Here is a 15,128-nt window from a genome sequence, read left to right on the forward strand (position 1 = left end):
TAGGGAGGCATCGGGCCCATTGTTGGGATCTACAGTGGCCCATTTTCATGCATCTACTGTTTGGGTCATTAAATATGGATCATCTCCCTAGCAAGTGTTGCAACTGCAGAAACTTGCGCGAGAGAGGAAAACGGGAGTTAGAAGGAAAAAAGAGCATAAATCACAAACAATTAACCCTCTGTTGCCTGGCAACAATTAGATGTCAAATGATAATGTTAGATCATCTCTATTTCCCCCACTCAGTTTAGCTTAGTGCAAACTATGTTGTATTCTATTTTAACTCTCTTTTCAGTTTGTCTGGGTGCTAAAACTGCGACTTTTAAGGTAAATATTATCATAAACACACAAACAAATAAATAGAATATTTAAGAGTAGAATGGGAGGCAGTCTTCAGTTTTCAGGCCCCTCTTCTATGGAACCAGCTTCCAGTTTGAATTCAGGAGACAGACACTATCTCTACTTTTAAGATTAGGCTTCAAACTTTCCTTTTTTTAAATTAAGCATATAGTAAGGGCTGGATCAGGTGACCCTGAATCCTCCCTTACTTATGCTGCAATAGGTGTAGGCTGCTGGGGGACTCCCATGATGCATTACTCACTATGTGTTAATAGACCTCTCTGCACTGAATCATACCTGTTATTAATCTCTTCCACAGCCTGTCTTTATCCTGTCTTCCTTCTTTCACCCCAACCAATCACAGCAGATGGCCCCGCCCCTCCCTGAGCCTGGTTCTGCCAGAGGTTTCTTCCTGTTAAAAGGGAGTTTTTCCTTCCCACTGTCGCCAAAGTGCTTGCTCATAGGGGGTCATATGACTGTTGGGTTTTTCTCTGTATGCATTATTGGTATTATTGTAGGGTCTACATTACAATATAAAGCGCCTTGAGGCAACTGTTGTTGTGATTTGGTGCTGTATAAATATGATTGAATTGAATTGATAAACCCCACAAAATAATAAATTTTAGAATGAAATGACTTGAACTGGAAGATGCTGTATGAATCTGGTGTATCCATACATAAAGTCTTTCACACCTTCAGACCCTGAAGTTGCTAAACTTATAAATAAATATTGGCCCATCACCAAACAGCTTTAAGTCAATGCAGGTCGAGCCCCGAATGCCCTCCTACGTGGCTGTAATCAGAATCAGAATACTTTATTCATCCCAGAGGAAATTATGTGGTCACAGCTGCTCAAACACAGTAAGAACAGTAACTAAACTAAAGGCTGTTAGAGGCTGTTTATTATATATTGCAAATATCTTACTGCATGCTCAATCATCCAGGTGAATTAATCCCAAAATGTTGATTTTGTTTATCTGGATGTTTTCAGTGGGAGAAACGTTTCGTCATCATCCAGGTGACTTCTTCAGTCTCAGCTGCAGGTTTCCCCAACCTTATAAACAGTACATTTGCACAATGACTGAAATTAGCCCACTGAATGAGCAGTGGGCTGGGGGGTCAGTTCCTTGATCATTAATATGAAAATTGTCATGAACATTGATCGACAACCTCTGATCAATGGCCAGATGAACAGAATCAACCTTTTGGGATGTATTACAAATTATTTATTTCTCTTTCTGCAAACTTTCTACACCAAAACCACTCATAACAATAGCATAGAGAAAGGCTCCGAAAATAACATTAAACCTGAAAATTAGTCACTGGCTTAAACTCGACTTCTCTTGTGTGATGTGGCTAAAGTACGGGCTAGACTTGGGGCTGGGGCTATTTATAAAAGAGCCAGCATTGGCTTGTGATGTTTTGAAGCAGCAAGCTAAGTATTTTCTTCATCACAGACTTGGTCTTTGGAAGTCAGCATGAGGAAGAACTGAGCCCATACTTAGACCTTAGAAGTTTTCCTGTTGCTTGTATGTGAATCTAATAAGTACAGTCTACCACCTTGCCTCATCAAAATGAAAAAAAAAAAAAAAAAATGCAACAGTCAATTAATTCAGTTAGGTCTGTTTGATCCATTTCCAATGCAGACCTTTCCAGCACACTGCTCCGCGGAGCAGCCGATAATGAGTTGGAAACACAAAGCTTTATCTTTTAAACAGCACGTCTTATGTGAGCAAAAAGTCTGCAGACGTATGATACACATAATTAGCCCAGCTTTCTCTCAGTGGAATATAAAAATACACCAGCATGCAGCTTATGCTCACTGTGCCTCGAGCAATGGTCAGTCATTTCTGCATGGAATGATTGATGTGGTTATCACTTTATCGAGGTTTTCCACACTGATTTGATCCCTGTCTTGTTAGGCTTGTGTGTGAGAGTTAATCAGAAGGTTCACTTGAAACATCAAATTTCCATCAAGGTATAATAATAATACTTGTCTTTATTACCTCTGTCTGGGAGTTGGAGTCTCAGAGGATGCTATTATTTCATTGCTATTTGCTTGCTTGTTTGTCTGTCTGTATGTCAGCAGGGCTTTGCATAAACTAGGAGGTCAAATTTCATTAGACTTGACGGAGAGGTGCAAAAGTGGAAACCATACAATTTTGTATAGATTGTCTTTAAAGATGCTTTTGGTAGCAATGGTGTGAAGTCCTTAACTGTCTGTAGAGTTCAGACCATAATTATGGTTTCCAGCTTCTTGTTTATTGCTTTACACCAACATGCACCAAAACAAATGGCTCCATTGTTGGCGATAAACCTCCAGGATCACCACGACTCTCCTTAATGTCAGAGTAAACATATTTCATCATCTGAGGGGAACAACTGTCGGTGCAAGGCAAGGCAAGGCAAGTTTATTTGTATAGCACAATTCAACAACAAGGTGATTCAAAGTGCTTTACAGAGACATTAGAAACAAGAACAAATAAAAAGCATGATTTAAAATTGAATAAAACAAGCAAATAAACTAACTAACTAATTAACAAACAAACAAACAAACAAACAAACAACAGTATATAAAATCAAAACAGATAAAATCAGAACAGTAGATAAAATCAGTAGTTAAATGTAAGTTTTGAAATTGAAGCTTAAAGTGTGGATTTGGTGCTTTATTCAAATGCAGCTGAGAACAGGTGAGTCTTCAACCTGGATTTAAATAAACTGAGTGTTTCAGCTGATCTGAGGCTTTCTGGGAGTTTGTTCCAGATATAAGGAGCATAAAAGCTGAATGCAGCTTCTCCGTGTCTGGTTCTGACTCTGGGAACTGATAAAAGACCGGATCCAGATGACCTGAGGGATCTGGAAGGTTCATACTGGGTCAGGAGGTCATTGATGTATTTTGGTCCTAAACCATTCAGAGCTTTATAGACCAGCATCAGAACTTTAAAGTCTATCCTCTGACGGACAGGCAGCCAGTGTAAGGACCTCAGAGCTGGACTGATGTGGTCCACTTTTTTGGTCTTAGTGAGGTGCCACAAATCTATGACCACAGGGTTTTAAGAAAGCAGCTAAAAGCAATGAAATCCAGTCAACACAACATTTCACAACAGCACACAGTAAAAGCTTAATAAGGTTCCCAGTCTGCCTGTCATATGTCAGTCATTTAGCCATTCACTGTGATGCAGTAGGCATGAATGATGGCTACATCCATCCTCATCTTCAGCCTCATTTCACAACACTGAGGTGCAATCATCGCAGGACAAAAAACGACTGAGAACGCTAATCTGCAATGTGTGGATATTTTGCATCTTAGAGGATTAACACTACAGTATTTGTTCTACCGCTGCAAGAATTGACAACACATATCGAGGGCCTTCAAAGAAAATTTTAATAATACGTTATCAGGTCTGTGGGTGCTTTGTGTCTTATCAGTGTTTGTGGACGAAAGCGGGTATGGCGTGAGTATGCCAGTCTCGCAGGAGAGAATGATGAACAGTGGAAGAAAGCTATCAACAAAAGAGTTGATCAGAAACAACAACACTGATGAGTGGCAGTAATGAGGTCCTGGGTTTACATGCCTGACTGTCAACTGTCTGACTTGTACTGCACAGTGTATACTGGACATGTGTGCATTTTTGTGTTTGCTTCTAAAGACATACATCTATGTTTTTGCATATTATGGGGACAAACACCAAAACCATTTAAAGTAACTGAGGATGAGTAGACATGGTTACAGTTACTTTAAGCATTAGGATAAGCATCTGGCAATTAGGGTTAATGTAAATCTCATCATTGTAATCTGAAGTGGCAGAAAACAGTACGTTGCTGTGTTTTTGAGCTTAGTCCAAATTCAAACCACTCCCTGTACAATATGTGCAAAAGGAGGACAAAGTGTTTCCAAGCAGGGAGTTCCCATTCTCATTGGTTATAGACTTACCTGCTGCAATTCACACACACAAGGTATCCTTTGGCGTCTGTGCCCTGTTGCACCAGGTCACAGCAATAGTGACAACTAGTACTGAACGGATCTTTGAAAAGCATCATATTTAAATGCACTGGGTAAATGCAATATTTGAACATGCAGAGTTGAGTTTCTTTTTCTAAAAATGTCTCTATCTATTTGTTTATTTGACCAAATTATGATATGTGTTTATATGAATGGGTTTAGTGCCTACACTTAGCCCTTTGGATAGGTCATGAGCTGCATCACAAAACTGTTAATATTAACGTCTGATAATGAAAGTACAACTACACTTTTTACTCCAGTGCTCGGTTAAAAATCACCACTTATTGGGAGTCCTGTACCAGTGCCTTGAACCCTGTGAAGGCTTTATAGTTTGCCTGCAAGATGGGAAATAGCTGCAGTAACTTACTGAAATGTGTGCAAACATAGATTTAAATACAGTATATAAACAAACACAAATCGTAGTATTTTAACAAGCTTGTATTTGTTACGATCACCTTTATTCTTCCTCTCTGTCTGAGCTCTCGTTATTCAAGGTCGATAAAAAGAGAGAGTATTACTCGTATCTTTACATGGGCAGCAAGTTTTATACAGAGTTTCAAGCTTATATTGTTCATTTTTAAAGCTCTCCATGGGTTGGCTCCAGGTTACATTTCAGATCTCCTGCACTTACCCGCTCCAACTGCATTCCTCCAGTCAGATGCTCTTACTGGTCCCACGCTCCCACTTAAAATCTAAATGTGACTGGGCTTTCTCCGTCGCTGCTCCAAGACTCTGGAACAGTCTTCCCTCTTTTATAAAGTCCTCTTTGGAAATCTTCAGACTGAACTTGAAGACCTTCCTACACTCACAGGCTTTCACAGACGGGTCTGTTCTGTCTTAGTTCTTTTGTTTTTTATCTTATTGAATGATGTATGCATTTGTATATGTATATATGTATTCATGTCCATGTGCATACCTGTGTGTGTGTGTACTTGTATAGGCATTTGTATATAAGTGTATGCACATATACATGGATTTCTTGTAATCTTTTTATCTTATTTATTTGAATTCTTTCTTGTATTTTGAGTACATTGTCCATCTGTTCAGGCTGACACTTGATGTCTTTTAAACGTGCTATACAAAAACTCGACTCGACTACAGAAACATTTTATACCTGTAAAACTGTTATCTTTGGCATTTTGTAGATTCAGCTAAAGAAATTAGAATAAATCTTTTTTTGTGATAGGCTGCAAGTAACAAAGTGCTAAAATATATCATTTAAAATTGGTTCCTTGCTAACTTGTTTCTTATGTAAAAGCACAACACCTGTTGTTGAGCCTTTTTCATGTTTTATACTTAACAAAAACAAAACAAAACAAAAATTATTTGAGCAAACTGGAAATGAGTGAAATCACCGCCAATGTCAAAAGGAAAGCTTTGAAAGATCTCTGGAAAACCTGGAGAGCTATCGCTGAAGAACATGTAAGAGCTCCTTGGAAGCCAACTATAGTGAAATGAGAGATAGCGCAAGACTTCTGCACATTACTGTATAAGCAGATGTTGAAAGAAACCCTTGTGTATTAGAAAATACCCTGTTCAACAGTTAGGTAGCATTCAGTGAATTGTTTAAATCCCAAATCAAATGAAATCAGCTTCATGCAGGAAGAAAGCCAAGGTGGAATAAATATAACTGGTTTACATATAAAGTACCACCGTCACTGAAGGAGCAGTTGATGAAAGAAGGGAATGGCATATCTCCCCTCAGCAGATGACATTAGAAAAGGCTTCGAACAAATATCTCAGAACTTCAAACGAGCGATGTTGAGAATCAGAGTTGAAGAAAATCCTCCAAAGAGCTGCTGTGAGTGAAATGTAACACTCGCTTCAATGAATAGTGTTTTACAAAATATCACTAAATAAGATGACGTTTTTCTTGCATTGGAGCTGCTGCAGTAAGCTGTGAGTGTAAACTGTGACTAAAGATCTGACTGGCCTTTGTTACTCACGCTGTGAGAGAAATACAGAGTGACATTAACCAGCAGATCAGCTGACAGCAATACAACATCGTACAAGTGGATACTTGTCTTCCTGCAAAGTAGCGTCGAGAGGCCGTGTTTAAGTCGTGATAACAATGTTTCCTTTATCATAGAAAAAATAAAGGGTCTGACTGCCAGGCTAGATATGCACACTCCTCCGTCGTTACATGGGAGAAAAATTTATTTACTGCAAAAATCAACATGTGGGATGCATGTCATCCATCTCAATTGGTGAAAGGAGGTTTATAAACATTACATGGACACTATAGCGTGTTTTCATAAAACATGAATAGCAGATATTCAAGCAGCAAGTCAGAAATGTGACTGAAAATCTGGCATGAAATGAAGACATTAGCCATTGTATTTCAACCATTCATGAAAATGATACCAACCTGTGCTTTTATTCTTTGTGTTTATCAAAACTCCACATCTTATCATTTTAATCTGTCAAATTTAATGTCGTCATCAAGGCTACAAATCAATCTTTGTATCACAGGGAAATGGGAACGAGAAAAGCATTTCATGGACGAATGTGAAACAAAGAAGCGCGAGGAAATCCATCCAACTTTGTCTGTCTGTACTCCTTTTGCCTATCAAAGCCTCTGCTACAATCTCCAAATTTAAACTGGCACAATACTTCTGATCATTTATTATCAGCCCCTCAGTTTATATTCAAATTTATATTTGTTGACCAATAAGAAATACAGAAACACTAAACACTGGCATTGAAGTCAAAATCAAACGAAGTGAGATGATTGTAAATGAAGTACACTTTTAATATGTATTAAATCTGACCTGCTGTGAACTGAATAGATGCTCAAAGCTGAATTATAAACACAAAAGTACACAAATGAGAAATATCGAACACTTCCTATATCTTTCATTCAAGTTAAGCCATTTGCTGCTTCTGTTACTTTTGCGTGTTTGTAACTACAATTCAGCAATTTCATGTTCACATACAAGAGGTGCTACTGCCTAATGAAGTTTCACGAGGCTGCAGTACCCCATCTAAAATAATGTCTACAGTAGCTTCTTAAACACCATAAGAGAGGATGAGCAATTACTCTAACTCCAGACAGCGGGCTATTACCATTCCTCTTTTATCAGAAGAAGAAAAGTGAGCATATTTTCAGCAGCAATCAACCACGTGATGACAGCTAAACAGAAGATATACATCAGCGGGAGGCTGATGAAGTCTGGTTGCTTTCTTCTCAAGCACTAGAGACTAGCATGACCTGGATGACTGAGAGGCTACACGCACATCAGAGAGGGAAAATGAGGTAATTGAAGTGATTTCAGTGCATCTCAAATTCAGATCCCGTGAGAGCGGAGAGGAGCCACGACCCAGTGAGAAAGCCAAGTCATCCACTGCCATTGTGAGAAATGGTACAGCGTATTAGAGTGAGAATAATTACACTGAGATCAAAGAACATCTTAGCAGTGATCTGCCTGACTGCACGGTCAATGGTCTATGTGGTGAATTACTCATGTTGGGACCCTCGTAGGACCCAGAATTTATAGGTTTATCAAGTCCTCGAACTATATCAGTCTAGATCCAACATCGAAATATCTCAACAACTGTTACATAGTCATGAAATTTAGCACATGCATCAATTTTTGCAGAGATTTAATGGATTATTTTTTATTTGACCTTTTTACTGAACGCTAGATCAAAATTTTAACTTGTCCACTATTCTGTGTTATAACCTGAGCCCTTTCAGGCTCAGCTGCCTTCACGCTTTCAGGATACTGACATAGAAAACTGACAGACTGTAACAAATTTGGTGGTTATTCCATTTATTTTCTCTTTCTGCTTTTGTTTGTAGACAGAGAACAGTGTTAGGATTTGTCTAGCCACGGGCCACCATGAACAGTTCTAGCAATTGATTACTTCTGACCATCTTCAGGATGGTTATTAAAATGTTCAATATGGCGATATTTCCATTACTATGTGACGTGAGCAGTAAAGAAATGTCAACAAAGCTGATTCTTATGAAAGTTCAAGAAGGACAAAAGGAACTGTAATTTAGCTGGATTTTTAAAAATTGTGTGCAACCATATACACCTGCTAAACATCATCTTAGGGTCTAAATAAATCCGTGACGTGTTAGCACACATTGTGGGCAGAAAATGCTCAGCTTTCTGTATCGGTGTCTGCCTGCCTACTGCGTGGTGAGTGTCTGCCTTCCCTCCCTCTTGAATAATGTAACAAGTGGCCAGTGGTGTGGGTGGTATGGGGGATGGCCTCTCCTCAAAATAGACTCTAGAGCAAAAGCAGAAGACTTCAGAGGTGATATACAGTAGCATATGCCTGCATTATTAAATTGCTCTGAAGGCACTGGGTTTATGTTGTCATCACATCAAAAAATGCTGTAGCAAGAATTAAAGGTGTTATAAAGTTACAACTATAACACTGCTGTCATCATTTCTGGTAAAGGTCAGATTTAGATGAAAAGGAAAATATGTATGTATATGTGTGTAAAGTGATGGATGTTTATGGTTTGTTTTCTTTCCTGGTTCATCTCAGAAGTGAGCAGGAAAGAAGCACGTAATAGATGTGCAAACAGCAGCCAGCTCTGAAATTACCCCTCCGGCCAGTGAGACAGGAGTGGTCACTTCCTCGCACTGCGTGTGTGCGCGCGCGTGTGTGCGCAGATCAAGCACAGGGTGTCCTCGCTCTGCTCGGAGAGCTGGTAAACTCCAACTTTGTCTGGGCTGGTGGCGTTCGGCACTTTGTGCAGATGGGGAACGATTTAACTGGAGCATAGACTTTGATTCTGGGGGAGCTCTGTTACATTAAAGATGACAGCATGAGTGGTGCCATGTGCTTATAAGAAATCCCCCTGCACGTTTTAAGAGTCATCACATTTCCGTGCGTGCACTCGGCGGCAAATCTTTCCACTCTGCGAGGTAGCGGCGGCTGCGGTTCTATTTTTAGAAACAATGTTGCGGCAGGGGAATCAATCAAACTGGCGCTAAATCTTTGCATTCATGACAATCTTCTGCTGTTAGTGATGCAGTCTTAATGCATTCCTGCCTGCGCTTGCTGCGTTATAGGACAGGATGGTGCATTTTTATCTCAGCTGATGCCAAATTCCAAATGATGCCTTTCCCCCTAACGCTCTCTAGGAACGCACACCGGTGGACTGCAAACTTTTATACCATGGAATCCAACGCACTCTGTGGCGAGAGTGGCTGCAATGCTTTTGGGACCTCATATAGTTTTGGGTTTTTTAGCAGTACTGGAATTTCTAAAGAACTGCACAATTTGGGATGTAAATGAGAATTCTCTGATGTCAAAGGACTGAAGGGACCGATAATCGCCAAGCACACGTTTTTTCTCTTTTACTTCTGAGTGCACATTTTTGCTGGCCCTTATGGGAATTAAGCACTCGTCCCGCTGCATGCTCCTCAGGAGAAAAATGGCGGAGTCTGAGAACACTGAGGTAAGTGTTAGAGACAGCTTTAATATTCCTGATAAAGATCAGAGTCCAGTTTTTTGGAATCTATCGGCGTCCTGGATGCCTCTTGCAGTAGCCTGCGTGTTCCACCTCTAGTAGAAGTTGCATGTCGGACAAATTATAGGATGCCGACTGTCCAGAGAGTGAGACTGACCGGACTGATAGTCTCCCTCTTTGCAAGGATGTTTACCCTCCCGAGGAAACAGGCAGTCTGTGCAGAGCAGGGCAGTTCAAATTAGTATTCCCAACCTCAAACGCACTTGGAAAAGTCTCGTTTTTTGTAGCTGCTAAAATTAGGATGCCGTACGATGATCAGGGTAAGGTGCAGGATCGACTCATCCCTTCTGCTTCGCAGGCGTTCTCCGGCAAGAGTCTATGAGATGAAGTCTGAAAAAAATATATGAATGTATTTGAAGCTCTGGGTGTTACGTGTGAAAGAATATGCTGTGAGCAGCGTGAGATATAACAGGACAGTGTGTAGCTGCTTCACTCTGCGCGCGATGGGAATTAGAGCTGTCCAAGGTACTGCAGCACCTTGCAGAGGAAAAAGAGAACGCTCAGACTTCTGGTGTGAAGCAGTTCTGCAGAAAGTAGAGTAGGTTGCTGAAGATGTCATGTCTCAGCCACTTGAACTAAATCTCCCACCCCTCACTCTAACTCTAATCGACACTAATTGACAATTTAAAGGTCGATACAGGAGGGATGCTGATTGTAATACTTAGCAGATTCAAACACCCTGCGATGTGTGCGTCACACCCCGTGATGCTCTGTTGTAATTATTAATCAGAAAAAGTTCATTCTAAGCAAGTTCATGAAAGAAGCCCTGCACACACTCATTACATCTGATCAACATTCTGACCTCTGAGAGCAGATGGTAGGAAATACTTCATAATAATATCCCCGCCACTGAGGCTGTATCCTGTTTGGGAATCAGATATCCCAAAGTGGCATAATGGCAGAAGACCAAAGGTATGCTCTTTCCTGTTAGAGGACTTTTTCAGTGAAATGCCTTCACCAATATGAACAGCCGACTAACATACAGCTACTACAATTAGTGTAATTTTAGTGCATTTATTAGAATAAATAATAGTTCATCACCATTTTCCATTATCCTAACTGACTAGAAGCAACAGCATAAACTTACAGGCTAAACTTCAGCGTTCACACAGCTACAACGTGGCTGTGGGTGTCCTCTCATGTGTAAGTGTGTGTCCTTCTCGAATAACAGGTCTCCCCTCAGTGTAGAGATGAGGAGTCTGAAATAGAACCCTGAATGTGTTTATTTGTTTTGAAGGTCAGAGGCAAGGATGTGCTTCACCCTCTCTTTCCTGTGTCAGGAGATCTCGGTTACACTCACTGCAGCTGCTCTCCTCCGACCGTACCCCTAACTTCACGTTAATCTGTCCCACAATGACTCTTTCCCCCTGCATTGCACAGATTCTGTATTAAACTTGGCAGTCTTAATCGCCTCTTCTGCGACTCTGTCTTATAATTATTGACTTGCTCAGCGCTCTCTTGGTGCCAGCTGTTTGTCAGCTCTTTTTCTTTTTTCACTGTTGCTAGTAATTTTTTCTTAACACGGTCTCAAGATTTAAATTGCATCTATGGTGTGCAGCTCTGAGCTGACCATAGTGTAACTTTAGGCCACCGGTCGCCTCGGTGATCCAGATGAGTAACATGTCAGAAAATGAATCCTTCACGCAGTATGGTAATGCTCTGCAATGAACTAGTGTCTCCTCTGCAGATCAACATCAGAGCTGAGAGGATTAAGTATTAAGTTCAACAGTTGGTCTCTCCTCATTAAGAATGTGGTCTTGTATGTTATCAACATCCAAAACCCTGTGAACCTCACTAAGCAGAGACAGTAATGACTTTCAATGCTACTCTTGTGCTGCAGAGAAAGTGCTGCTCACATTTTCTTTTTTTTTTAGATATTCAGTCACTTTTCTGGTCAATTATAACCAGATAGAACTCTATTTAATAATAATGATGATGATGATGATGATGATGATGATAATAATAATAATAATATCCATAGTCTTGATTCTCTTAACAAAATATTTAAGATGTTTCATGTGATTTAAACTCTTGAATTTTGGATCTTAATCTCTTATAATTGGCCAAGTATAGCTCATGGGATCATCTTTTCTTCCTTTGTTTGTGTGTGGTGACAAAAATAATCAGGAGCTTTATTGGAAATCACCCAGACTACGTCTCCCTAAAAGGCATACAGTAGCTGATCTGACATTTCATTGAAAACTTCAAAACCTTGATGGGAAAACTACAGAAGAACTTAAAGGATCATCAGTCAATGGAATTTGAATAAATAACAGACAGGTAGCACAGCTTCTCGTATGACTCAGTAGTGAAAACCTGACATTTGACTGAATCATATCAGCTTCTCTTTGAATTCATGATTCAAGACCCATTATTTACTTTATTTTCATGGTAACTACATTCCAGTGTGTGCCATTTAAGCCCTGCGGGACAAAGGTGCAGGAGACATAAATACTGTATGATGGCCATTTTAAAGAGAGAAGAGAGAAAAGGGGACCGAAGAATCAGTTCTTTCAACCAAGGAAAAGCCAGTGCAGCACATAGAAATCTATTTTTTATACTTTGCTTTCACTGTAAAGGAGAATTGAATAATTTCATCTGCCAGGGAGGTTATCCACCTCATTAAGTCGTATAGATGTTTACGATGTATGTCACTCCTAGAAGAATAAATTAAAGGACTGATGACAAGCTGGGCTCATTTAAAAAAAATACTTGAAACAGTTATCTGAATAACCTTCAATAACCTTGTGTAAATACAGATGGGCTTCATACAAGATAGTTTTGTTGTAATCTCAATACTTAATCTGAACATGGCATCAAAATAGATTTCCCAAAATCAAATGTACAGGATACAGAAGCATAATTAAAACGTAAATTAAAGCTGTAGAATTAAACTGAAATTGCTAGAAGATCCGACTGAATGAATGCAAACTGAATGAGGCAATAACAGTGGCAGAAAACACTCATAAAATATCATTAATATTATGTAGAAACTGAGTGAGAAAATGTCTTGCAGTCTTTCACTATCCTTTCCTTCTTTGTTTCTTATCACTGTTGTCTGAAAATGCCTCCTATTTTTGGTGGCATTACCAGTTTATATTTATTTTTAGACGCCCAAGTTGGAATGAGAATAAACACCAGAATGGCTTATTGGCTCAATACTGAGATGTGAAGTTTCTGTTTCTCCATGCACATCGTGGTTAGAGCTTCCCAGCAGGCGTTATAGGTGATCCGGGCATTACGGGTGTACCTTCTGTGCTGAGATGAGCTTTCTTGCCATCTCTGGCTTTTGTTGACTCCATGTCAGTGATCAGCATATCCTCCAGACTCACAGGGCTCTCTGCACTTTGTGAACTCTGTGCTGGGAACATGAGCTAAGAGTGCAGGAACAAAATGGAAAGGAGAATAGCTTACGTGTAAAATCCCTGATTATGAATGCAAACCACAACCTTATTGCAGCCTGTACTTATTTTGTTTCTTACGCCTCAGGCCGCGGCACTGAAGAGGTGTTTTTCTTCTTTATCTGTGTTTTTTAGCAACCACAGTCGCAACCAGAGCCCATCCGCATAATTCCATCGCAGTCGGCACAGCCAACCGCGTTACCCAAGCCTGTGCCTTCTATCCAGCATGCGCCTCGGCCTCCTCTTCCACCGCACACGCCCCACGCCGCCAGCCTCCCTAGCTGTCCAGGGAGGGGTAAGATGGCCAAGTTTCTCAACCCAGAGGAGATGACCTCGCGAGACTACTACTTTGACTCCTATGCTCACTTTGGCATTCATGAGGTACGCCTTGTCATCGCAGTGTGGATGAAAATCACATATGTTAATCAATCAGCTTTATGGATCAATAAAGCATTTTTTAATAAACAGGGAATTTTAATTTCCATTATTGCTGCGGCACATTTCACAGAACCAGAGCATGCAATGCCCTTGTGTACTTGCAATTAATTTTAGAAAATTATTAGATTATGCATCATCCTTGTCTTAATCATTTCATATGCTCTTCTTGCTTTTTCTCTTTTAGACATGTTCTTGCCTCAGTTTGCCTGTGTGTGGGCAGGATAGTTTAACGATGATTGTGTGTGACTTCTTTTTTTTCTTGAAGTGAACCCCTCCGCCCTCTAAACCGAGAGCTTTATGTCATAGATGGTTTAGGCCATGGCAGGAGCTACAATCAGCCAGTCCCTTCAAAGGACAGAAAATCCTAACGTTCCCTGACAGAAATGTTTCCCAGGAAAACTCAGGTTTTTGCAGGTGCCCCACAAAGCTCTATGTACAGTTGTTAATTGATGTAGGATGGTGATGAACTGCCTGGAGCAGTTTTAAATGTGGTGAAACTTTTGAAAACTTGAGGAACAGAGAGCCACTTTTGAACACATTAAACGTGTGTATTGTGTATGCCTATTTGTCCACACGGTTTCCTCAGAGTTCACAGAGTTCATCTGCATTTTAGAGAACAGATGCAGGAAGCATTGGAGGCTGTATAAAAAGAGTATGTTGCGTGCGTGACCTGTAGGATGTTTTTTTTATGTATTTGTGGAATGTAGGTCAGGTGTATTTTAGTCATTTCTGAATATTCTTTGCACTCACACATGCACGCACACTGTGAAAGAGGTACAGATAGAAAAGAGATGCAGACAGGCTGAGCCTGCGAGCTCACAGGGCTTATTCAGAAACACCAACAATGGATTTGAATGTAGAACCACAGGGCTGACAGGGAATAGAGTAAGATTAGGTGAAGGCTGTGTGTTATTTGTAAATGCTGCACTGTAGATATCGGAGCTATTCAGACCACTGACGTCCAGCCAATGTTTTTAATTTCACACAACAAACTGTCGCTTTCTGCAGGAGTTCGTGTTGCCAGGACCTTTCTTATATTTTTCTCACATGTCAAACCAGGAAATGTTGAAGGATGAAGTGAGGACACTCACCTACAGGAACTCCATGTACCACAACAAGCACATCTTCAAGGATAAAATAGTGCTGGACGTTGGAAGCGGGACTGGGATCCTTTCTATGTTTGCGGCCAAAGCAGGGGCAAAGCATGTATATGGGGTAAGATGTGTTTCCCTTCAGTAAACTGCAAACATGTGGACCAATTAGGATCTGATCTTCATGTAGCCCAAGCCTCACAAGGCGCTTATATTGTCAGCATGTAGTGCATATGTAGGTCTGCTGCTGTGTGGGTTGGATCATACAGTACATTTTAAACCATCTAATCTTGGGTAATATTTCTTTTGACATGCAGGTGATAAAACTGTGTGACCTCTCAGGCAGGTTGACCAGCTAAACCATA

At 40.3% G+C, this 15,128-nt stretch overlaps 1 protein-coding gene across 1 annotated transcript in view; it reads left to right on the forward strand.

Annotated features, from left to right (window-relative positions):
* Positions 1–8,971: 8,971 nt before the first annotated feature.
* LOC113027114 (protein arginine N-methyltransferase 8-B) overlaps positions 8,972–15,128 on the forward strand; it is a 31,937-nt gene continuing 25,780 nt past the window's right edge. Inside the window, exons 1-3 of the mRNA XM_026176641.1 lie at positions 8,972–9,761; positions 13,370–13,615; positions 14,732–14,887. Coding sequence (XP_026032426.1) covers positions 9,693–9,761; positions 13,370–13,615; positions 14,732–14,887 — 471 coding nt within the window. The 5' untranslated portion in view covers positions 8,972–9,692. The remainder of the gene's footprint in view (positions 9,762–13,369; positions 13,616–14,731; positions 14,888–15,128) is intronic.

This window comes from Astatotilapia calliptera, chromosome 7 (genome assembly GCF_900246225.1).
Source record: "Astatotilapia calliptera chromosome 7, fAstCal1.2, whole genome shotgun sequence".
NCBI classification, from domain to species: Eukaryota; Metazoa; Chordata; class Actinopteri; order Cichliformes; family Cichlidae; genus Astatotilapia; species Astatotilapia calliptera.